The sequence below is a fragment of the Dipodomys merriami genome, unplaced genomic scaffold, assembly GCF_024711535.1.
Source record: "Dipodomys merriami isolate MVZ:Mamm:240054 unplaced genomic scaffold, mDipMer1.0.p SCAF_5, whole genome shotgun sequence".
NCBI lineage: Eukaryota > Metazoa > Chordata > Mammalia > Rodentia > Heteromyidae > Dipodomys > Dipodomys merriami.
Genome location: NW_027206068.1, coordinates 44,410,775 through 44,434,233, shown reverse-complemented (window position 1 = coordinate 44,434,233; position 23,459 = coordinate 44,410,775). Strand labels below are relative to the sequence as shown.

Sequence of the window (23,459 nt, the reverse complement as noted above, 5' to 3'; positions counted from 1 at the left end):
TCCAAACTGACTTTTCCTAGGATACAAAGAGAAAAAGGTCAATTACCTGTATTGCCAAAACCAATGACTAAACACTTGTCATATTTTTGAAAACCTTTATACTTTTGCAACCATTACTCTTTTTTTATTGTGAAAATACTGTACAGAGGAGTTACAATTACATGGGCAAGATAATGAGTACATTTCTTATCAAGCATTGTAGCCTCCTCCTTTGTTTCCCCTTCCCATCCTCCCCCTGCCCCCCCCAATCCTCCCCGCTGCCCCTCCACCCCCCCCAGCACCAAAGTTGTAAAATTCATTTTCGACATAACGACTTGTACATCTCATTGTTGCAATGGGTCCACCTGTATCCCTATTTAAACGACTTGTTTTCTCCTTCCCCTCCACAAATTATACCGACATCAAATACAGTGAAAGCAGGGGTTACACTGTGGGGGAGGGACATACAAAGCAACAAAGAAATAATCTTATAAATTGCAACCATTACTCTTAACTTTTCCTACTACCACCATTATGAAAGTGAGAACTTTCTGTACAACCATCATACTGACTATTTCAGGAGTACCACTTATTAAATGGTCTTAATGCCCCTGCTCACAGATAAATGCAGTGTCTTGAAAATAAAATCATTACTCAGACCTATCATTGTGTAATGTATGACTTAACTGGCTTTGTTTGTATTGGAGAGTTTTAGAATGAAAGTGCCCTAGATGGGTCAAAAGAGACAATACCAGTGAACTGCTCTGACAGCATTCTTCATTAGATGACAAAGGGAACTCATAGATACATGGTACTTGTCCATAGCATTATCACAATGAATCCTGTTTTTGTTAGCAATGGGTGTGAACAAAAAATCTTTAATGTAAAATATACATCAGTACAAGAACAAGGCTTCTAAAGACAGATAAAAAGTCTCAATCTAGCCAGGTGCTAGTGGTTCACATTTGTCGTCCTAGCTACTCAGTAGGCTAAGATCTGAGAAACAAGGTTCAAAATCAGCTGGGGCAGGAAAGTCTGTGAAACTCTGATTTCCAATTAATCACCAAAAGGTCAAAATAGAACTCTCGCTCAAGCAGTAGAGCACTAGCCTTGAGTGAAAAAACTAGACAGCCCTCAGCCCTTGAGGTCAAGCCCCAGTACCAGCACAAAAATTAAAAGATAGTATAAGCTGGGCACCAGTGGCTCACACCTGTAATCCTAGCTACTCAGGAGGCTGAGATCTGAGGATTACAGTTCAAAGCCAGCCTCTCCCCATGAGACTCTTATCTCTAACTACTCAAAACTCAGATGTGGCTCAAGTGGCAGAACACCAGCCTTTTGCACAGAGAGGCTCAGGGACAGCATCCAGGCTCTTAATTCAAGCCTACAACTGACAAAGAAAAAAAGATACTATGCACCTATAAAGCATTATTCATATAAAGTGTAAATATATAATATCAGCATCATCGATATTTATTTGAATTATGTATACCTGAGTGGTGTAAAAGTGAATATAATTAAATGAGTGGAAGTTTCTATATTTAAAAATTAAGTTTTATAAACTTTTTCAGGCATATTGAACTATCTCAAGCCCAAAGGAAGGGCTTGTTCTAATATTGGCACTAGGCTATAAAGAAATAGGTTCCCAAATGGACCAGAAAGGGAATATCAATAATATAATTATCTCCCCCACCTCCATCCATTGCATTCATAATGTAAATTCAGAATGGCACTATTTTTTCAATTGGTAGGACTTTAGAAAATGACCAGAAACCTGTCCAGTACTTCATTTGGATGTGGAAGAATCTGTTTCTTCACAACTTTCTAAGAAAAGTCCCCTTCAATATTTTCCAGTCACCTCCCCCCCACACATACACCAAGTTGGGAATTTTAAAAGAGGGAACAGAAGCAAACAATAATAAAATAAAAATAGAAAGGTAATTCCATAGGAGAAAGAAGATACAAATTTGTAAGAAATAAAGAAAAAACAAAGATTGTGGGGATAGAGAGAAAAATCTGTTGGAAGTTTAGAGAAAGAATGACACCTGGTAGTGGAATTGAGCCTGGAAGGCCAGGAGGACTGGAGGGAGACTGAATTTCGGAATTCTTGCAGTTGTACACTGTAGGACACTGGGTGGCGCTCATGGTAAAGACTTGCCATTCTCTTTGGGTCTCTACCCCCCCCACCCACACACACAACACACACACGAAAATTTTCGGCTAAAAGATGAAATTACTCACATTCCTCCTACATGTCTCACTGCTGGAGGAGTTTGATGCCTTACAGTTGTTTCTCCATGGTTGGATCTGTTGGTGGGATTTGAGAGGCAACAGTGTACAGCCCTCCAGACTTAGCACAAAGCCTTAGTGTCACAACCATCCCCAACAGACTAGCAAAAGTTGTGGGCCTACAGCCAGGATACCCAGTGAGTGTGGGTCCCAAGCCACAACCAGGCCCACAGCAGGGCTGGCAGTGCACAGAACAACAATAAATATATTGTAAAATGAAATGAGGTTACATATATTATGAAAAGTCCCCAGCTGCTTGTATAGATAGCAACTTCTCCAGACTGCATTGGGGGGGGGGGGTGAGGCTGTGAGATCAGTCAGTCAAAAAAGTCAAGAAAATTGAGGATCTAAACCTTGAGAGATGCACTCAGATTGGGTCTCACCTAGATGCATACAGGACAAAGTAATTCAAATCTAAATGAGGGCCAATGAAGACTTCAAATTCTTCTTTCCCCTTGTCTTTTAGCAACATGAGACTTTTTCTTCTGTCTCCCTCCCCCCCCTCACACAAACACACACACACACACACACACACACACACGGGAGGGGAGAGGTAAGAAGTGAAATTTAGGAAGATCTAAAACTTAACAAGAATATGTTCAGCTGCAGCTCAAACTTCTACATTTTGCCCAACTTCTTCAGATTATAAAGCCCATTCTGGCTGAAAGCTGCCTTCTCAGCAAGGTGTGAGAGAGTAAGCTAGGAACATTCTGACTTGTATAACCATAACGACCTTATTCCCTTCCACGCTGTTACATTAGATCTCCTATTAAACCGTTTCTTTCAGGTTTCTTGGGGAGGATCAAAAGTTAGGCTGGGCGGCCCAGTTCCCCACACTTCTTGCCTTTGTGGGATACTGATTTGACCTGTCTCTGGCTTTGATTTGAGCCAGGGATTCCTCTCATTGGCAGACGTGTGTGAGATGACCCATTGGGCGCCTAGAGCTTCTCCTGAGCAAGCCTAGAACCAGCGCCTAATGGAACTGTAGTGTTGAAGATTGCCCAAAACTAGAGCTTGACCACCAGCGTGAAATCCACAGCCTTGGGTCGGGCAGAAGGCTGCAGTGTCTGTTAACCTGACATGTAACATGGTGGAGAAATCAGAGCATGGCAGGCCAGGGGGACCAGAGTGGAACGTCAGCATCCTCGTGCTCACCAGCGCGGACAACCGGAACACCGCCTCCCCACGAAATTGTGACAAGAACTGAGCTTTTAAGGCGCCCAGACAACAGAGCAGAGGCCAGGAGTTGATCACGAGCTGCTTGGAGTTCTCTAGCGGGTCTGGCAGTTTGCTCCTAGCTCCAGATGCTTTCTGATGATCTGCTTGGGGCCTGGGAAGCTCCATAGCCAAAATAAAGCAAAACTAACACTAGACAAAACTAAAGCAGATGCCTACTTCTTCGGTTGGGAGAAAAGACGGAAGTGATGGAGCTACTGGTTTACTGGCCTTGGACCTCCCCAAAAGGAAAATACTGGGCACCAAATCCGAATGTAGCCTCTCGAGGCACTTATTTGAGGGAGTGAAAATAGGGATAGAGTGAGATTTGTTTTAGATTTCTAAGCCTGCTCTGGATCAGGACAAGAGTAAAAAGTAGCATGGAAAGTAGCAGAAGTAAGCTTTGAACCTCTTGCAACCAAGCCTAAAATAGCATGCCTCATTTTCCTTTTGAATATAACTTTCAAAAGAAAAGAAAGTTTGCTTGGCAGGAAATAAAAACAGAAAGGGTGTAGGAACCTGGACCTGTAGAAAGGGGTGTGGGGGGGTAGTACCAGGTGCCCGGAGCTGGCAGGGAGTACACCTGTAAGCTCCTTCTCCCAAGAGCTTTGTTTCCTCTCTACTTTTACCATCATCTAAAACTTCCCTTTTGGTCTGGAGGCATGAGAAGTCATCAGTGGATTCATCCACTTTTTCAAGAGCCTTTGGCTTTTGAAATGAGTAACACACTTTCTATTCTAGATGCCTTCCAAATAGATGAGACTATGGAGCAGAAGTGAGGCTGCAAGTCTCTTCTTGAAAGCCCAGCAATGAGGATTTAGGCATCATTAGGTAATATTTGAGAAGAAATCAGTGATTTGAAAAAGTCATTGTAGAGACTAGAGCTGCAGAGACCCTGCTGTTAACAGCTGAATGGGCACCTGCATTCTTGAGCATCTCCGGAAGCCTTGTGATACTTGTCTCCTGCAAAAGAAGTGCTTTGCTACAAATTTTGTTTCCAAATTGCAAGTTTCAACACCCAAAAGACTGAAACAACTTGCTCCCCAAAAGGAGATAGAGAGAGATGTGTAAATATATGTGTATAGGTACGTGTGTATGTATGTATATATACGTGTATACATATACATACATACATTACATACATACATAGTTCTCTATCCCTGCGCGCTATTATCTTACATTATCTCAACTCTCCCCATTTCAGGTTCAGTGCTCAAGTCAACCCTTGCTCTTCGTGGATCCTGTGGAAGCAGGGATAAGCAGGGAGCAAGAAAAGTCTCTTGCCAGCCTCATCCTCCAAACATACACTCTTGAGGCTATTCCTTGGAACATATTGTCTCCAGACGTCACAGAACTGGGTATTGAGGCTTCTGTGTTGTTTTGGGTATTCACTAAAAACAGATTGACTAAAAAACCCCTCCCCCAACAAGCAAGCCCCCCCCACACACACCTCACCTCTCCTTCCCCCCCCCCCCCTTTTTTAAGCAATGCTTTGTTGTGCTAAAACTAGTTGGACGAGTTAGGGTGTTTCTGCTGCTACCGAGGCTCTGGCCAATGGAACCCGATCCACCCCGCTGTGCGTAAGCGCGCAATTAAGGATTTAACCAAGGCAGTGCTGCGTCCCAGCCAGCAGTCAGCCTGCCGGAGACACAGCGTCCAGGACTCCCAGCCTCCTCCTCGCCGCCGCCGCCGCCGCCGCCGCCTCCTTCTCTCCTCCTCCTCCTCTTCCTCCTCCTCCCTCGCTCCCACAGCCATGTCTGCTTAGACCAGCGCAGCCCACAAGCCGACTCGGGCAGCAATCGCCGCCACAGCAGCAAGGACAGCGGGCGCGTCCTGTGAGCGATGACAGGAGTGTTTGACAGAAGGGTCCCCAGCATCCGATCCGGCGACTTCCAAGCTCCGTTCCAGACGTCTGCAGCCATGCACCACCCGTCTCAGGAATCGCCAACTTTGCCCGAGTCGTCAGCCACAGATTCCGACTACTACAGCCCCACGGGGGGACCCCCACACGGCTACTGCTCTCCTACCTCCGCTTCCTATGGAAAAGCGCTCAACCCCTACCAGTACCAGTACCACGGCGTGAACGGCTCGGCCGGGAGCTACCCCGCCAAGGCTTACGCCGACTACAGCTACGCCAGCCCCTACCACCAGTACGGCGGCGCCTACAACCGCGTCCCAAGCACCACCAGCCAGCCAGGTACGGAGCAAGGGCGGGAGGCAGACACAGTGGAGGACCAGGACTCCGGGGGTGAGAGATCGGGGGTAGTAGATGGGGGAGACATGTGGCCAACTGCAACAGAGGACACCCGCGGCAAAAAGCGATGGGGGGGGGCGGGTAGCTGGACTGCAAACAAGAAAGCCCCTCCGGGCGGTGATTTAGGGAGTCTTACTGGAAGAACCCTGCAGAGGTTGAGACTAGAGTCTCTCCTCCCGCACCCCTGGGGTCCCCCAGCCGCTGGATTCTAAGCTTGCCAGACCAGAAATCCCGCTAGGCTGGAAAGAGGGTGGGAATGAAGAGAAGAATTGAGCAGCCCCAATGGTGTTTGCGTAATAAAAGGGAGATTAGTTGGAATTTTTAGTGAGCTTGCTGAGTTGGAGCGAGTAAGAGTGGTAGGCTGACTCAAAGACTCCTTCCAGATTAACGTGGGGACTGCCACCGGCCGGCGTGGGGCCGGTGCCTGGAATCGCGCGGTTTGGGGTTGGGGGGTTGGGGAGCTGTCGTCTACACTAGATGAGCCAGCCCTGAGCCTCTGCGAGTTACCCGAGGCATTCCCAAAGACAAAAGGCCATGTAAAGGTGGAGGAGGGTTGCTGAAAGGTCACGACGCTGGGGGAATTTTTCCCCTCCCTCTATCTTCATAGGTGCCTAACGTTGATCTCCCGCCTCCTTCTTTTTGTCCACTTGGAAACTTATTTGCAGAGTTTAAAGGGTTAGTGAGCTTGGGCGGTTAAAGCGAGGCATGAGGTCTCGGTGGAGAGATTTTACTGGTAGAGTTTGATCTCTCCCCACCAGCACATTAATAAGTCTGCTAATATTAGCATCCCCTACTCCGGCGGAGTGGAGACCGCAGCCTTCATCCTCCACCCTTCCTCTCCAAGGAGCTGGACACACACACACACACACACACACACACACACACACACACACACACACACACACACACACACACACACACACCATATACACACAGCTCTCCACTCCCTTCCAGACATGTAGTACTTTGAGAGAAAGGGACTTGTTGCCACAGGGCATGTTTATAAAACACTGGTTCACAAAGTCGCCCCCTACCCCTGCCTCAGTCTTCATTTATGACAGTGAGAAATTCATCCAAACTTGCCTCCCCTTTGCTACGAAAACACCCCCCCACCACACACACACACACACACACACACACACACACACACACACACACTGATTCCTTTTGAATGTGTGACTCTTGTTGAACTTTAAAAGAGTCCGTCCCTTTCACTGTCTATATTTTGTGCATAACTAGATTTTTTTTTGGCCAAGAGCATATTAAGTCTATTTGTAAAAGAAACCAGACACATCTGTGCTCTCGCAGATCTGCAGTGAGATTGTGGGGCTGCATAATCGGCTCTCTGTCTGCAGCGGCCCGGACCGCTTGCTGCTGAAGTGAGGGAACAGTTTGCTTATGGGTCTTTGAACTTTGGAGACCTCGGTTAGCATCTTCCCTGCCCAGGAGACTGGCCTCTGCGGGCGCCCGATCGGACAACGACAGAAGCGGGATCGCGGTCCGGGGGAGGTGGGGGGGGGTGCTCCTCGCTTGAAACCCTGGGAGGGACTGGAGCACAGGATGGCTGCCACAAAAACTAGGAGTCCCCGAAGGACTGAATTCCGGACAATCCTACCTGAATGAACACAGTTGGAATTAATTTGACTGCTTGGGTCTCGCACGATTTGAGGAAGGGGCAAATTTCTCGGGTTTGGGAGGAAAATCAAAGGTAGTGGTATGGGGAAACTAGAGTCAAGACTAGAAGTCTAAGACACATCTCCAAGATTGTATTTGAAGGCCTTTCAGGAAAGGGAGCGCTGTCTCCTGACAATCTCTAACCTAGTGTGTTTTGATTATTCAGAAAAAGAAGTAGCCGAGCCCGAGGTGAGGATGGTGAATGGCAAACCAAAGAAAGTTCGTAAACCCAGGACTATTTATTCCAGCTTTCAGCTGGCCGCGTTACAGAGAAGGTTTCAGAAGACTCAGTACCTCGCCCTGCCGGAACGCGCCGAGCTGGCTGCCTCGCTGGGACTGACGCAAACACAGGTAAAGCCGGGTTCCAGCCCCACCTTGCCTGCGAGCCTGGCAGGGCCCTCGCGGTTCCGTCCCCAGAGAAAGACGCCAATCGCTGCGCCTTTCCCTCCGATAGTCAGGTTTGCAGTTTCCGACGTGGGGACAGTGAGTCCTGAATTCGTCGTCCGTCCGTCCTGAGACCTGCCCCTAAACCGGGCTCTTGGGGGGTGGGGAAGCCGGGAGAGGGTGGGTATTTCCAGGATGGTGTGGAGATCCTGATTTCCTTACACACACCCCACCACCAGCACGCGAAGCCTTGAGTAGGAACGCGTGGCGTCAGGCCACGCTGAGGCCCAGAGCGACGCCTCGGGCCCGAGACACTTGAAGGGTCTCGCCCAGATGCGGCAGCTTTAGGCGGCGGCAGCTGGAGGGTCGCGAGGTGGGGGGCGCTGTTGGACGGGGAAATCTTCCCTCCGCCCCCACCACAACCACCGGCTGGGGCCCAGGGAGGCACAAAGAATGTTGAAGTCACCGCCCTGAGCTGCAGGCGCAGTCGGGCCCCACCACGCTGAGCCGATTGAAGGGACTGCAGGAGGAGGAGGGAAATCACACCTTCCGCAGGACACCCGAGCGTGCCTGGCCGGGGCGCACGTCCCCGCTCCGGAGGGCTCAGGCCAGGGTGGGGGAGATAGATCGCCACCAGCTCACGGTTCCTTGAGCCCCGCTCAGCCCCACGAGCGCGGACTTTTTACGCACCCAGACTGAGCTCGCCCTTCCCCCATTCCCACCCACAGCCGGAACAAAAGACAAAGCCTAGGGGTCGCACCTTTGCCTCTGGCGGGTGCTGACCGAGCCCACCACCAGGACGCCTTCTAGGGCTGGCGCTCCTCGCTTTTCCCCCTCGCTATTGGTGGCCAGGGCTTGGAAGATGCCTCCCATTCAATCGCTGCCCCGGGGAAGGCGCGGGCGACCTCCGAGTGTCCCGGTAACGTGTACCTTTGTTCCCCCCCTCCCCTCCCCACTCAGGTGAAAATCTGGTTTCAGAACAAAAGATCCAAGATCAAGAAGATCATGAAAAACGGGGAGATGCCCCCGGAGCACAGTCCCAGCTCCAGCGACCCCATGGCATGTAATTCGCCGCAGTCTCCGGCGGTGTGGGAACCCCAGGGCTCTTCCCGTTCCCTCAGCCACCACCCTCATGCCCACCCTCCGACCTCCAACCAGTCCCCAGCGTCCAGCTACTTGGAGAACTCAGCTTCCTGGTACCCAAGCGCGACCAGTTCAATCAATTCCCACCTGCCGCCGCCTGGCTCTTTACAGCACCCGCTGGCGCTGGCCTCTGGGACTCTCTATTAGATGAGCTGCTCTCTTTCGCTCTCTTTTTTGGGGGGGACTACTGTGTTTGGCCATTTAAAAAATCATAAAGAAAAGAATTCATTTGGGGAAGTTTGGAAAATGGAAACAAAAATGATTCATGTGTAAAGCTCTCTTTTTTGCATGTAAGTTATTGCATTTCAAAGGACTTCCCCCCCCCCCGTCCGTTTTTTTTTTAACCAACGAACTTTTTTGCGCAACTGTGGACACTATCAATGGTGCCTTGAAATCTATGACCTCAACTTTTCAAAAGACTTTTTTCAATGTTATTTTAACCGTGTAAATAAGTGTAGATAGAGGAATTAAACTGTATATTCTGGATAAATAAAATTATTTCGACCATGAAAGCAGAATAACTGGCTAGTGAAATTTTATGCAGGCAATTAAAAAAAAGACATGCTCTGCTGGGATACTAGGCAAAAAGGCATACTGGAGTGGCTGTGTATACAAATATATGTATGTTGGATGCTGTATTTTATATATTTTTATAACATGTGTGGCTGTTTATAGTACTTTTATATGTATTTAGGTATTTTGGGGTCTAACCATAAAAACCATTTAGATAATGTTAAGTTCAAATCTAGTTTCAGCTGGAACATAGTAGTAGAATATTAATGCATCATGTCCACTCTGTGTGTGAGTAAGAAGACAACAGAAATCCCTCAATAACTGCATGAATTCTAAGCTCAAAGCAATTATGGTGGAGAACCCCCCCCCCCAATCAGCCTGTGTATTGCCAGAGCAATTAGACAAATTATACTCTTTTTAAAGGGAGCTTCCAGAGATGGGGGGGAGAGAAAGAAAGAAAGAGAGAGGGGGAAGGAAGAGAAAGAGAGAGAAAAGAGGGAGAAAGAGAAAGAGAAAGGAAGAGGGAAAGAGAAAGAGAAAAAAAGAAAAGAAAAGAAAAAAGAAATGTCCTCTCTCTCCTATTATTTCTCCTTTTTTTAAAACTAAACTCTTTGCATCATGGCAAATGGTATGCAGCTTTAGAATCCTTATATGTACTATTATAAATTTTACCAAGTTCTCTCAGACCTGGGAAAATCACCACAGAAACAACGGTGGATTTAAATCAATAGCCCACTCAAGGAATAGTGTGTGTGTGTGTGTGTGTGTGTGTGTGCGCGCGCGCCAAGAAAAGGAAGTTCTGTGAGGAGAAAAGAAAGGAAGGTATTAGCTCTTTATTTTTTATTTTATGTGAAATAAGCTTATATATATATATATATATATATATATATAATTCCCCAGTTCTTTTTTACATAAAACATTTGGCAAAGATCAGTTCTAAACTATGGGAAATAGAATCTGCTTGCTGAGATTTCTTCTTTGTGAAGCTTTCTATGGGACAGACATGAAGGGCTTGAAGGCAGTATGGCCTATGCCTCATCTTTTCACATTTCAGCATATAGCTATCCATAGTATAAGCAGATCTTAAGCTTAGGTTCAGAGCTGTGGACCCAGGCATGAGTTGTAGTCGTCCTTCTGGCTAGCTTTCCGGCTAGCTTTCCTTAAGTCAGCCTCAGTATATTTCCTTAGGATACCAAGAGAACTCCTGTGTTGGAAATTACAAGATGCATGAGAAATATTTTACAGCTAGGAAGTCAGCAGCAATAAAAGTGACAAAAGAGGCTTCGTAAGGGAGGGGGATTAGAACATAAAAAATTACATCCTGTCATCTGGGGATTTCTGTAAAGGTTCTTCCAGGGTGGGGAGACAAGACCTGAAAAGGCACGCTGTGTGCCTGGAGGGGAATTTACCCCTGTTATCCTCTTCCTCTCTCTCTCTCTCTCTCTCTCTCTCTCTCTCTCTCTCTCTCTCTCTCTCTCTCTCTCTCTCTCTCTCTCTCTCTCTCTCTCTCTCTCTCTCTCTCTCTCTCTCTCTCTCTCTCTCTCTCTCTCTCTCTCTCTCTCTCTCTCTCTCTCTCTCTCTCTCTCTCTCTCTCCTATTCTGTTCTCCCTGTTCTATTCCCTGTATTTCTTCCTGCTTTTTTTTTTCCTCTTCAGAAGAGACTAGAAGCATCCATTTTGGAACAGTTGAACTTTGGGAAGTCGGTTCATGCCTGGTCTATGATCAGCACATGGGTGGGTGGGTGGGGGGAGCTGCCAACCCCTCCTACTTCCTCAACAGGGGAGCCTCGTCATCTTGCTATATTCCCGTCCTCCACCGACTCCAGTAGTCCAGAAGTGCTGAAGAGCTAGGAGCTCTGGGAGAGGGCAATGGAGAAAACAGGCACATTGTTTTATTTTCTGCACTGGCATAGAAGAGGAAGGTGAAAGAGATGAAGGGATCCATTTTCTTCTTTTCTTCCTTTGATTGCAAGGAGTTTGGCCTTCTGGCTACTCTAGCTGGGGGGAAATACCTCAGGTGCGGTGTGCAAACTCTAGGCTTTCGGCCGTGCAGGTTCTCTCCCTGCCTCGGGGTGCAGTGTTTCAGAAGCTTGGTGGGGGTAGGGGCGCACCCACGTCAGGCACACCTCTCCACCCACAGATTGCCTAAGAGTTTCAAGAACGCGCTTAGAACATGCTCTTTCCTCTTCTCTACATAAGAGGGCAGATTCCGCCCCCCCCCCCGCTTTCCTTCACCTCCCAGCCCCCATTCCTGAAGGGAAAGGGGGCTCCCTCCACCACTTCCAATCACCAGGCGCTGCAGAGGGAAGGGCGGGTCTGGACTCTTGGCTGGGAAGAAGTGAGAAGCTCTTTTAATGATCACCCTCTACCCTTAGCTTTGACATTGTTAGGGACATTAAAACCTGGTTGCAGAGTGGCCAGGCCAAAGGAACGCTGATCCAGACTTGGACCCAAACTTAGATTCCTTCCCTTGTGCTAACCTCACTTGTTCCGCTCGCAGTAGACCTCTTCTCGCGTGGTTTAATTTTTTTTTAACTTGGTTCAGGAGCGGTGAACAAAAATATTCTGGCAAGTGAGTCCACCACGGGCTTTCCCTGGCACCGCGGGGGTTCTCCCCAGGGAACTGAACTCCCCGCAGTCCCGCGCCTAAAGATGCAAAAATAACATCCTCAGCGAAGGCTAAAAATATCGGTGATGTTTTTTTTTTTTTTTTTTGCACGCGCCTTCCCTCCCACCTTCCCACTCGTCCTCCATTGTTTCATCCAAGATCTAAGACATGGGTACCACTCCCCAGAATATTTTCGAACAGGCCGACCCCACTCTCCTGTCTACACTTTCCACCCTCCTTTGCCCAGCTCCAAGATTAATCAAGCCCACTTCAAGTTTAATGTTTTATTCAGTGGACTTACACACACACACACACACACACACACACACACACACACACACCCACGACCTTTTGACTACCACCTACTCCATCTTCAGATCTCTTCACAAAGCTCAGGAGGCCCAGGGCACGCTGGCCAGCCTTGCCATTCCTTGTGCCCTGCCTCCCTGCCGGCTTCTCCAGTAGATCAGATAAATTAGCCTTTGTTTGAGGCTTGGGTTGGGCTAGGCGGATTTCTGCCCTTTTCCCCCCTTTTTTTTCCTGGCTGCCACCTCCTTGTGGGACAGCAGGCGGCCTGGGGATCCGGGAGAAGCCGCATTCCTGTGGGTGCCAGGCGGCTCCAGTGCTGAGCCACAGGGCCTGAGACACACACAGAGGAACCCGCAGACCTCGCTGCCCTTGATCTCCTTCAGGCTCTCTCGTCTTCCCTCCCATGGAGGAGGCATCCACGCGGGAGCCAGTCCACCCACACTCGAATCCACCCAGGGTTCTGTCTCGAATAGGAGCGCGTTGACCCACACAAAGATAAACTCGCACCCCCTCCCAGGGACACGGGCCAAGCTAGCATCCCCCCCCTCCCCCGCCCATGCCAGTCCTCTTTCTCCCGCCCCTTATCCCACAACCCTCAGACGCGCCGGCCAGCCTCCACTGGCTCCTTTGATCCCACCGGACGCCCCACGGCTAGCGACGTCCGGGCTGCAGGGTCCTGGGAGACACCCACAGCGCACCGAGGCCAGGCAGCACTTGCAAACCCCCCCCTCCCCCGCCCCCTACGTGGAGCTAGTGCGCAACGTAGCTCCCTCGGGCCTTGACAGGGCTCAGCCTCCGCAGCTCCCTCTCCCGAAGCGCACGGGTTTCTCTAGAACACTATCCCCGCTACTCTTCGGTTCAGGGCTTCCTTTATTGGGGCGGAGGTGGGGGGGAGGGGTGGTAGGGACCTTTAAGATCATTTAATCACCCCCCCCCCGTTCCCTTACAACCCTTTGGATCGCGCGCCTCCCACTGGCCACTGGGATCTCGCCGAGCTAGAGCTCTCCAGCCCTCCTGGGGAGGCAATAGCACTTGGGCATCTCTGGGAAGTGCGCCGTGCCAAACGGATCAGCTTGTGGTTACCCTTGTTCTCCACCCTTAAGCACGCCCCCCCCCCCCCGAGCGGATGGACAGAGGTTCCTGCCCACCCGGAGCCTGGGGAGGGGGCTCCGAGGCTTGCTCGGATAAGCTCCATCCCAGGTTACCCACAAACCTTGCACGTGGTACTTGGTTTCATAGCGAACTTTGGGCCTTGAAAATGGTTCAAATAGCAGTGGCACATGTGGAATCGGTTAAATCTTTTCTACACAGCCTCATCTCCCCCCCCCCCCGCCCCTCCTACTGCTCTTGGTGTTTTCTTTTGCCCATGACAGGGTTGGGTTCTTCAGTTGTGCCAGGCAGAAAGTGTACATTGTATCTGCTGCCCGGGATATGGAGGGAGGGTTTATTTAAGGGAGGAGAAACCTTTCCTTTCAATCATCCAGGGCTGCCGACTGTAATGTAATAACCTATTTTATAGGTCAGGCTCTCGCCATGTAGATAGGAACTGGCGGAATTTACATGAATCTCTCTTGAAAGGAGATGAGAGTCCTGTTTTGTAGCAATTAAACGTTTCTGCTCTTTTGTTCGCTTGGACTTCGTATTTACTTCTAATTTATGGGGATCCAAAGGAGTCTTTTTGCCAAAAGCACATGTATTATTGAGTCTGTTCCACATCCTAAACCAAGATTTATATAAAACCGTGAAATACCACACATTACGACCTTTCACCACAGGAAGGAAAAAATGGCTTCATAACATCATTCCACACACGCTCAGGCGGGCGCACGCGCGCGTGTGCACACACACACACTCCCTCCGGGTTTCAGTAACAATTCTCAGTGGAAATCCACCATACACAATCTACGGGTTTTTTTTTTTTTTGAAGAAGTGGGTGGGGGTGAAGGATGGTAAACAGCTCCTAGGCTATGATTTATTTTAAAGCTTTTTTTTTTTTCCTCAAAAGGCGTGAAGACAGAAACTGCCACTGGGAGCTTATTGTCATCCAATGTCTGTTTCTGCCACTTGCCATTTGCAAGGTGGGGATGGGGCGGGGGGAGGCATGATATGGACTCAACTTTCATCTCTAAACAAGGGTCACTAAACAGGAGACATTTCATTATTGCCCTTAAATTCACAGGAGCTAGAAAAGCCTGCTTGCCACCCTGCAGAGCGGCCCCGGCTGGGCAGCTCCTGAGTCTATAAGGTGGTGAAGAGGAGGGAGAATCATCACATATTGGCCTATGGGCTAGGAACGGTGCCTAGGAAATTTTCTGCACTCATAGTGGGAAAAAATGGAACCCCTGGGGCATATCAGAGCTCTAGATATCCTTGACCAGGAGGTCCCCACCAGGATCCAAAATTAAATTGGATCTTCAATAGGGTAGGATTCATCCTTCTAGGAGCAATAGCAAGAATCCCAAGAGGGCTTGGACTCTGGGACCTGAGCAGTCTCTTAGCATCTCTCCAGCTTCTCTCATTCTAACTCTCCCACCCCAAGTCTCTTTGGTCCTCCCATATTTTAAAGAGAATGACCTTACTCTTCTTAGGTACAAACTGTGGCAAAAGAAGCAGCTAGACTGGTTTATTGGGGGAGGGTGACAGTATCAATTAATAAAAGTTAATGATGGGATTAAAAGCAATAGCTAGCCACGCTGATTAGAGAAGAAAGCTTCCCAGTTAGCTATATTTAATTAGCAACAATTAATACATTTTTTTTCCTGCTGATATCCTCTAGGACACTCCATAGCTTTTTTTTTTTTTTTTCACTGTGAAAGTGAGTAGAGAGATGGAATGCTGGAACATTTACAAGCATCCAGGGTGTTTTGCTTTGATGACAAGAGAGATTGCAAATTCATTTAAGAAAATGTTCATAAACAAGTGACAGACTGCACTCTAAGGCAGCTTTGAGGAAACAATGGTGAAACTGACAAATGTTCTTTGCATCGTGGGAGGGACACTTTTTAAAAGTAGGGAAATGCTTTGGGGGTAAGGAGAAAGACAGGGAGTTAAAAAAGGAAGAAGAAGAAAAAAAAATTCTGCCTCCAGGCAGCAGCAGACGCAGCAGCCCTTGCAAACACATCAGCCCTGCTCTATTGAAGATTTGGACACGTAATGCTTCAGACCACTGATTTGCTATTTTCTTAATTCCCGCTCTTCTTTTTCCATATGAATCAAACAGTCTTTTGTCCTTCAGGGTTTGATTTGATCGCTACTGTTCACATTTCACTTTTGTATTTTCCTCTTCCTATACCATTACTCATTGAGTGCCCCGTGAAATTACAATCGTACATTTTCAACTCAGCAACCCATTTGCAGTGCAAAAATAGGGTCTAAATAATGGCTGAATTAGCCCTACTGGACAGTTTCAGATGTAACACTCTGTAATAATTATATTGCAGGCTGGATTAGGATGCTATTATCATAATCTGGACGTTTACAATTATCTGTAATTTGCAAAGATGCGCCAGGTCTTGATTACAGCAGTTTTTTTTTTTTTTTTGTATCACGCTAACCATCACTAAACAGTGACAGTAATAACAGCTAATTTTGCTGGCAATATAAGAGGTGCTGGGGTGTGCAAACAATTTCACACCTGGATGTGCTCACTCAACCAAGAATATAGAGAAAGAGCTTCTGCCCTGAGACTCAGAAAAATATTCTCCTGTGCTTCGGTTCAGTATAGATTTCTAGACTCTGGTCATTGCTTAAGAGATATTCACTGGGGTAAGTTTTTATTTCTTGAATACTTCAAAGCATAGTCTCTATGTTATCTACTTCTCACACTTTTCAAGCTATGTTTGTTGCTGTACGTTACGTGGATTACAACTTTGCTTTATATGTTTGCTTTCTTCTACTAACTGCTAACGAGTTGTTCTGATGAGGAAAATGATTTTCATGAGAATGGGATTGTTGAGAGCCTGATTTGTCTGTATTGCTTTTGGTGCGGTTGTTATGTTCAGTGAAGCTTGTGACTGGAGACTGAGGAAAGGACCAGGTTTCTGTAAGGTTGTGGAGAGATCCTGAGGTTCCAAGTTAAAAATCTAGTTGAAATTTTTACTCACAACTGCTCCTAGGTGAATCCATTGAGATCTAGTTGGGACCGTGAGTTTAGGTTTTGAGGTATCAAAAACTCAAAAGGTGCAACACTACTTTAGAATTACAGGTATGCTGACCTTTGCAAATGCAAGTGTAGTTTGAATCTTTGCACTTCTCAGCCCCTTAGGCACCTTTCCTTTAGTTGTGGGAAAGCTACAGAACAACTGGCATCTGAAACTCTTCAAGTCTGCTGTAAAGGGCCTTTCCCTCAAAGTATATTGGGGGGGGGCATGAAGGGGAAGCATTCAAATCTTGAAATTTATGACCTCCTTAACCCAAATGCTGCCGCCCTAGAGTTGGAAGGGCATGATTGGCTGGGATGCAGAATGGAAATGTAGAGCCATGGAACCTATCTGGTTTAGAAGACTAGCCAAGGAAGACTAGCATTGAATGGTAAAGTTCTATCTATAGATGACGCTGTTTCCTGACTCTGAGGGCATTATAAGCAGCAAGAATTGTTAAATGTAAAAACCTGAGAAATTTTTTGCTTTCTCCCTCCCACTGCAGAAAAGCCTTTCTTCAGTGACTGTAACATTTGGTCTAAGTTATGTCAAAGGATAATGAGATGCTTATTGGTACCTAGGAAAAATTGTCTCCATCACTCTTACACACCTTATCTCACACCTATTGTTCTCTCTGTGTGTCTCTCTCTGTCCTTCTCTCCCTCTCTCTGTTTTAAGAAGGGGAATAAGGTGGGAATTTGGCTTTGGAATAGGAGCTCAGCAACCTCCTAGGAAGTTTGGATGTGGGGAGGTATAGTAAAACAACCAGACTGGGCAACTGGGCTATGCCACACCCCTCCTACCAGTCTCTCTCTCTCTCTCTCTCTCTCTCTCTCTCTCTCTCTCTCTCTCTCTCTCTCTCTCTCATCAGTTTACTGTGGGGTCAATACATTCTACATTCTAAAGAGTGAAAATATTAACCCTTAAGTTTCAGAGGATCCAGAGGAAGCCCAGCTCCAAGGACAGTTCTAGGGGGACTTGGTTGAATTTGTTCCATTAAGTCCATGTTAGGGTATTGAAAACATCCTACAGATGTATCCACAACACCTCCAATATATAAACATACATGTGATACATTTGCTGGATTTCAGAATTCTATGCACTTACAGTGGTTTGGTATATATCTGGTGCATTAAAAAAAATAGTGTTGGTTTCGATGTATGGTAGCTTTCCCTCTAACGTAATTTGAATAATTCAGCAAAGCCCCACTACCAGCTGTACTTCTGCAGCCTCTTCTATTCTTTTCAGCATTATAATTTTGGTTAATTTTCAATTTTAGGTCCTACGTCTCTGCAATTTGTGTATGAATAACAGAATAATTTCCCTCTTTTGTTTCGCCTTTCCTGTTCCTGAATCTAAATAAAGATGGCTTTTTAGTATTAAAAGTGGAAGAAAATTACAGGTAATTATCTTTGACGGTAAAAACGCTGTAATCAGCGGGCTACATGAAAAATTACTCTAATTATGGCTGCATTTAAGAGAATGGAAAAAAACCTTCTTGTGGATAAAAACCTTAAATTGTCCCCAATGTCTGCTTCAAATTGGATGGCACTGCAGCTGGAGGCTTTGTTCAGAATTGATCCTGGGGAGCTACGAACCCAAAGTTTCACAGTAGGAAGGGGGAAAAAAGAAAAGAAAACATTTTTCCTAATGTAACAATGCGAATGCTAGAAAATGACAAGACTGATCGGTTTTAAACCATTCTGAAGACTGACTGAGCGTGGAAGTTGCTCAACAAAAAAAGGAACGGGTATATTGGTAAGTAGTCTTTGCTTTGTGTCTAATTATAGTGACTGTCCTTTTGCACAACTGTATGTCGCTGTCATTATATGGAGCACTCTGAGTATCTCTATTGACTTCTGATAAATGGCTCAGTGGTTTCAGGGTTCATAATTTGAAGGATGCCCAGGTCTGTAGCCATTAATTCTCACAGTATGGGGCTTCCTGCTTGTATGACGAAAGGACTTTTCATTTTCTTTATTTCTTTGCTTTCCACAAGATCGGAAGGATGTGTTTCTTCCAGGATAGGACATTTTTCTATCTAGCTAGCTTGTGATGGGTTTCAAATAGTGAGGAGGCAGAAATTGTTCATTTTGCTTGTTTTCTGTTTTTAAATCTCTTTCCTCTTTTTATGCTAAAGGAAAAAAAAAACTGCTTCCAAAGACAAATACAGCAGTATTGTTTTGGGGCTGGGAAAAGGGAAAAGGACCATCTCAGTTCAGCAATAGAAACTACCTGCTATCTAGAGGTTAATGTGAGGCTAGATCATTCTAGTGTTTAAACATATAAATGTGTAGATATTATAATAAAAATTCAATATTGAAAGGAAGCTTAGAAAACATCTATGGTTAATATTAAAGTTAATATTAAAGACAAAGGCTAGTAGTGTAGACTGACATCTTTACAAGCATTTGATATTTGTATTTAGGGCTTCCCATATTAGGCAATAGGAATTATTTAGAAAATATAATGAGAGGGAGGAGGGAAGGGGAGAGAGAAAGAGACAAACAGAGAAATATACAGGACACTCAGAGCGCTTTGTGGCTTTTACTCCATATATGAAAGAAGACAAAAACATACAAAGTATATATACAACTAAAATTCAACAATATATACAGAAATGTTGCTCGATATAAACGTCCCTATTAGCTTAGTGAATGCCACCAATTCACCCATGTAAGGTGTCAAAGCAATAGAATGGTGATGTTGGTTGCTTCCTCTGTCTTTTTGGATTCCAGTTCAGGGTTTGGGGTAGGGTAGAAAAAGAGCATTTTTCTTGTTGTTGTTTGTTTGTATTTTAAAATGAATCTTCATTCATGGTCATTGCATCGCATTTTGATAAAACATGCAGCGGTCTAATTTTACAGCGGATTTTCCTTTTTCTTTAGAAAAGGCCTGTTATGTGAGGTTTTTTTTTCATTCTTTTTTTCTTTTTCTTTTCTTTTTTGTGTCAGTTTAGGGTTGGTAAATAAAAATACAGGAGTCCGAAAGGCTTCTTTCCTCATGTAATGTCTTAAGCTCATTAAACAAGTAAAAATGCTGCCATGTTTGTGCAGATTCTTCTGGTGGGAAGGGGGAATGTCTTTTTTTTTTAAGTCATTTTGATGGATATTCCTAAAGAGAAGAGGAGGCTCAGAGTGTGGATCTCAAGGGGTAAGGGAAAATATCCTTACAGGGAGGAATTCCCAAAATGCTGTCACATTCTCTCTCTCTCTCTCTCTCTCTCTCTCTCTCTCTCTCTCTCTCTCTCTCTCTCTCTCTCTCTCTCTCTGTCTCTCTCTCTCTCTCTCTGTCTGTCTCTCTCTTTCTGTCTCTCTCTCTCACACACACACACACACACACACATTCTCTCCCACTGTCTCTCTCAGATACATGATTAGCTACTAAGATTGTTCAAGGAAAGGATAGGAAAAGGGAAAAAGAAAGAAGTAGGAAGGAAAGAGGAAAGGAAGAAGAAATAAAATGGAGGAAAGGTAAGTAGGTATAAAAAAGTAGTTAATAGTGAGAAAAAGAGAGAGGGGGAGAAAGAAAGGGAGAGAAAAGAGAGAGCCCAGCTGGCTTCTGGCCACACGCACGAGTTCTCCGAACCTGCTCCTTCGGCTCGGTTTGGCAGATGCAAACAAGTACCGGATCCTCCTTGTCTTGTTCAGATGTTCCCCTAGGGAGCTCCCTCAGACAACTCACATCATCTGTGGCCTCTGCATCGTGTCCTGGTGTGGTGAGGAGTACCAGTGCGAATAGCCTGGCATGTAGCTGTTGGGGGGCATACTGACACCCTTGGCCGAGGCTGAAACGTCCCACACTGGAGGCAGCGCTGGCGAGCGCGGCGACAGGGCTGCCGAGCCCGGGAGGGGGTCGCTCTCATGAGGGTTACTGCCTTGCTTCAGCAGTTTCTTAAACTTAGAGCGCTTGTTCTGAAACCATATCTTCACCTGGAAGAAACATAGCACTCATGAGGCCAGACAAACATGGAATGGGTACCTCTAACATTACTCCAAGCTTAAGAAGCAATCTTAAAAAAAAAAAAAAAAAAAACAACCAAAAAACAAAACTGCAATGCCAGAAGCCAAGTCCCGCCTCCCTCCACCTCTTTCTACCCTCCACCACCCCTCCTCCCTCAACCCACTAGATATCTTGTCAGGATACCTAACGTCCTGCTGATCCTTGAGTTGCATACTAGCCTGGGTTTAAAACAACAGCGTAAATGAGAATAAAATCGGGAAAACCTGAATGAGATAATTGGACTCCAAGTTTGATGAAAGATCAAAGCCATGCAATTGAAAGCATATCATATGCTAGCCGGTTTTAACATTTTTCCAGCCCCCTCAAACTGGTTACCTCTATGAATGTACGTTAGCAAATGACTATGAAAAGAGGAGAGCCTGTAAATCTAAAAACAGATACATAGACTATATCTATGAATACAGTGCAATGCCATCTAGTATGCATGAAGCATCTGTCTCCAGATATAAATATGTCTCTACAATCCTGCAGGGATTAGGCATTGTACCTCCCACCATTCCCTACTTTGTATGTTGCTTAGACAAACTGTGGTCAACAATCATCACAGGCTTGTTAGTGTAGTTGCTAAAAGCTTCTGAAAGCTAAATCTGAATCAGGGAACAAATTCGGACCAACTTTCCAAACCTACTGTATTTGAAGAAAGAAATCTTTGGTGCTGCTTCCTTTATCTTTACAATTCCTGGAATCTGTGTTTTCAGGAATAATACAAGTAAGTCATTGAGTAGCTGGAATCACTTCATATCAAACCTCAACTATTTTCAGTGGCAAAATGGCAAGGGAGAGCAGGCTAAACACAAAAGATCTGAAAGAACATCTGTCTTAAAGCACCATTCCAGCAGTCCCCAACATTCAGTTCATAAAACCTGAGTATTACCCACCTAGCAGTTGAATTAATCAACAAAGACAAAAACTGCAAATGATTGCAATCTGGCTTTATAACCAGGGTTCTAATATACCTACCTAAACCCCTTTCTATGAGATCTGAAATGTCCCATACATCTTCCAAATTAGTAGGCCTGAAGCATTTCAGCAACTGTTCTTATCTGTGGCTTTTTACCAGCTATAATTTGGACAGCATTTCTTTTTGATCTTCAACTCTGCCATGTCCCCCCCCCCAAATTCTACTGGGAGGGAGGGGCTACCATAGCCTGCCTCATCCAGTGTCATATAGTTTAACCACTGAATTTAATGCAGTCTTCAGAAAAAAAGTCCACCTGACCCATCCTAGGATAGTTTGTACACTGGTGCCTTTGTTGAACCCCATTGCAAACAATGCCTACCTGACTTGTACTCCCCATTTCACTTTGTAAGTTTTCTTTCTATGTCAATGAGTTGAAATTCTATTACTTCCCAGGACCCTCAAAAAAAGAATCCTTAAGATGGGCCTTATTTTGCTCACTGGCTGTTCATCTTTCTCTCTTACATGGTTGTTCACTTTCAAGTTGTTTTGCTCTGGAATAAGATTTGATTGAATTATATGATTTGTTCACCAAAGGATGCTAGGCTCAGGTGGGGTGGTGGTAGGATGGGGTGATATGCACATCCAATCCAGTATTCAATACCAGCTCATTTATTCCAAAGTGGGAATCCCGGTAAAGTGCGCAACTCGAGCAAAGGCATTTGTCATTAAACTCCTTCTATCCTTGGTTGACTAGGCCAAGAATTCCTCCTCAGGTGCTCCCTGCCCGATTTGGATTTGCAAGCGGAGCCAGCATTCAGGACTACTCGGCCTTCCCGGGATTTACCTGTGTTTGTGTCAGTCCTAAGGAAGCTGCCAACTCGGCTCTCTCAGGAAGGGCCAGGTATTGAGTCTGCTGAAAGCGATGGTTTAAAGCCTGGAGCTGCAGGCTAGAATAAATGGTCCGAGGCTTCCGGATCTTTTTCCCTTTTCCGTTGAACCTGATTTCCCCGTTTTCGATCACTGTGGTTTTTTGTTGATCTGTAAGCAAATAACAGAGGAGCGATCGCCATGAGGCCGGTGCTGCTGGTCTCCCCGCGCGTGGCCAGGCCTGCGTCGGCTTTTCCCCAAGCATAAAACGGCTTTCCTCGAAGTATGCCCCCACGCTGCCCTGATCTCTTTAGGTCCACTGTGCCCATAGGTCCCCAGAGACTGCATACGCTAATCCCTGACTCTGTGTCTGGCCCTAACAATGCGCGGCGGCTGGACCAAGGAAGCTCCCGGTGAAACAGACGTCCTCGGCCGCAGCACCGGGCGGCGCCCCGTACTTTCTGGGGCGCGCGGTGCGATGATGAGACATCAGCTCCCTGGGCTGAGCGGGGCTCCATTGCCTGGCTTTCCAGTGCCCGAAGCTGTACGGACCCACCCGGGTGTTAACGCGGCCAGTGGACTAGGTGACACCAGCTCCCAACCCCGGAGCATCAGAGCCCCTCGGCATGATCGAAAGGACTCTAAGTGATCCAAACCCTAAACAAAAACCAACCAGGGGCTTCCACCAGCCCCACAGCAGACTGCGCCTCGCAGGACAACTTTGTCCCCTCGGGTGCTGAAAAACACCAGTCTCAGGTCCTCAGAACCGTCTCCACGAACAAAGGAGCAGCCAACATTGTAGGGGGGAAAAAAAACCCCACAAAAACCCAGCGGGAGGGGGCACAGTCGGTGCTGGGTAGCGGAGTGTGTGTGTTGGGGGGGACACCTCAAAGTCTGCAGGAAAGAACCCGATTGTCACTAGTTTAAGCAGAGCCACAGGCCAGGCCAGCTTCCCTCCAAGTCGCTGAGGCGCACTGGGCACCCCACGCAAAGTAGGCCACTGCCTGCCCCCGCGTGGGCTGGGCAGCAGACTCTGCTCCCCGGTCCCTGGCGCAGAAATGTCCCTAGTCCTGACAAACGAGGGCAAGGGCAAGGCAAAGGGTGCCCAGCCCGGGAGAGCTGGAGAGCGCAGTGAGGACCCACTTCGGAGAGCCAAGCCGGG

The 23,459-nt window shown here is 46.7% G+C and overlaps 2 protein-coding genes across 4 annotated transcripts in view; one reads left to right on the top strand and one right to left on the bottom strand.

Annotated features, from left to right (window-relative positions):
* Window positions 1–5,128: 5,128 nt before the first annotated feature.
* On the top strand, window positions 5,129–9,450 carry Dlx5 (distal-less homeobox 5). Of its 2 annotated transcripts, none has more exons than XM_069997282.1 (3): window positions 5,129–5,680; window positions 7,660–7,762; window positions 8,756–9,450. In XM_069997282.1, the coding sequence occupies exons 1-2, from the start codon at window positions 5,326–5,328 to the stop codon at window positions 7,749–7,751; spliced, it is 447 nt and encodes a 148-aa protein (XP_069853383.1). In that variant the 5' UTR covers window positions 5,129–5,325; the 3' UTR covers window positions 7,752–7,762; window positions 8,756–9,450. The 2 variants fall into 2 exon arrangements, with proteins under 2 accessions (XP_069853383.1, XP_069853382.1); XM_069997281.1 differs by having other exon boundaries at window positions 7,578–7,762.
* Window positions 9,451–19,039: 9,589 nt separating this feature from the next.
* Dlx6 (distal-less homeobox 6) overlaps window positions 19,040–23,459 on the bottom strand; it is a 5,336-nt gene continuing 916 nt past the window's right edge. The window contains exons 2-4 of one of the 2 annotated variants that reach the window (XR_011367025.1): window positions 22,275–22,468; window positions 20,095–20,438; window positions 19,040–19,620 (exon numbers count right to left, since the gene is read on the bottom strand). Coding sequence is in view for 1 of the 2 variants with exons in the window: in XM_069997280.1 (XP_069853381.1) it covers window positions 20,187–20,438; window positions 22,275–22,468 (446 nt within the window). In the remaining variant the exon portion in view is untranslated. Of the gene's footprint in view, window positions 20,439–22,274; window positions 22,469–23,459 lie in introns of both variants that reach the window. The other variant, XM_069997280.1, reaches the window with a different exon arrangement.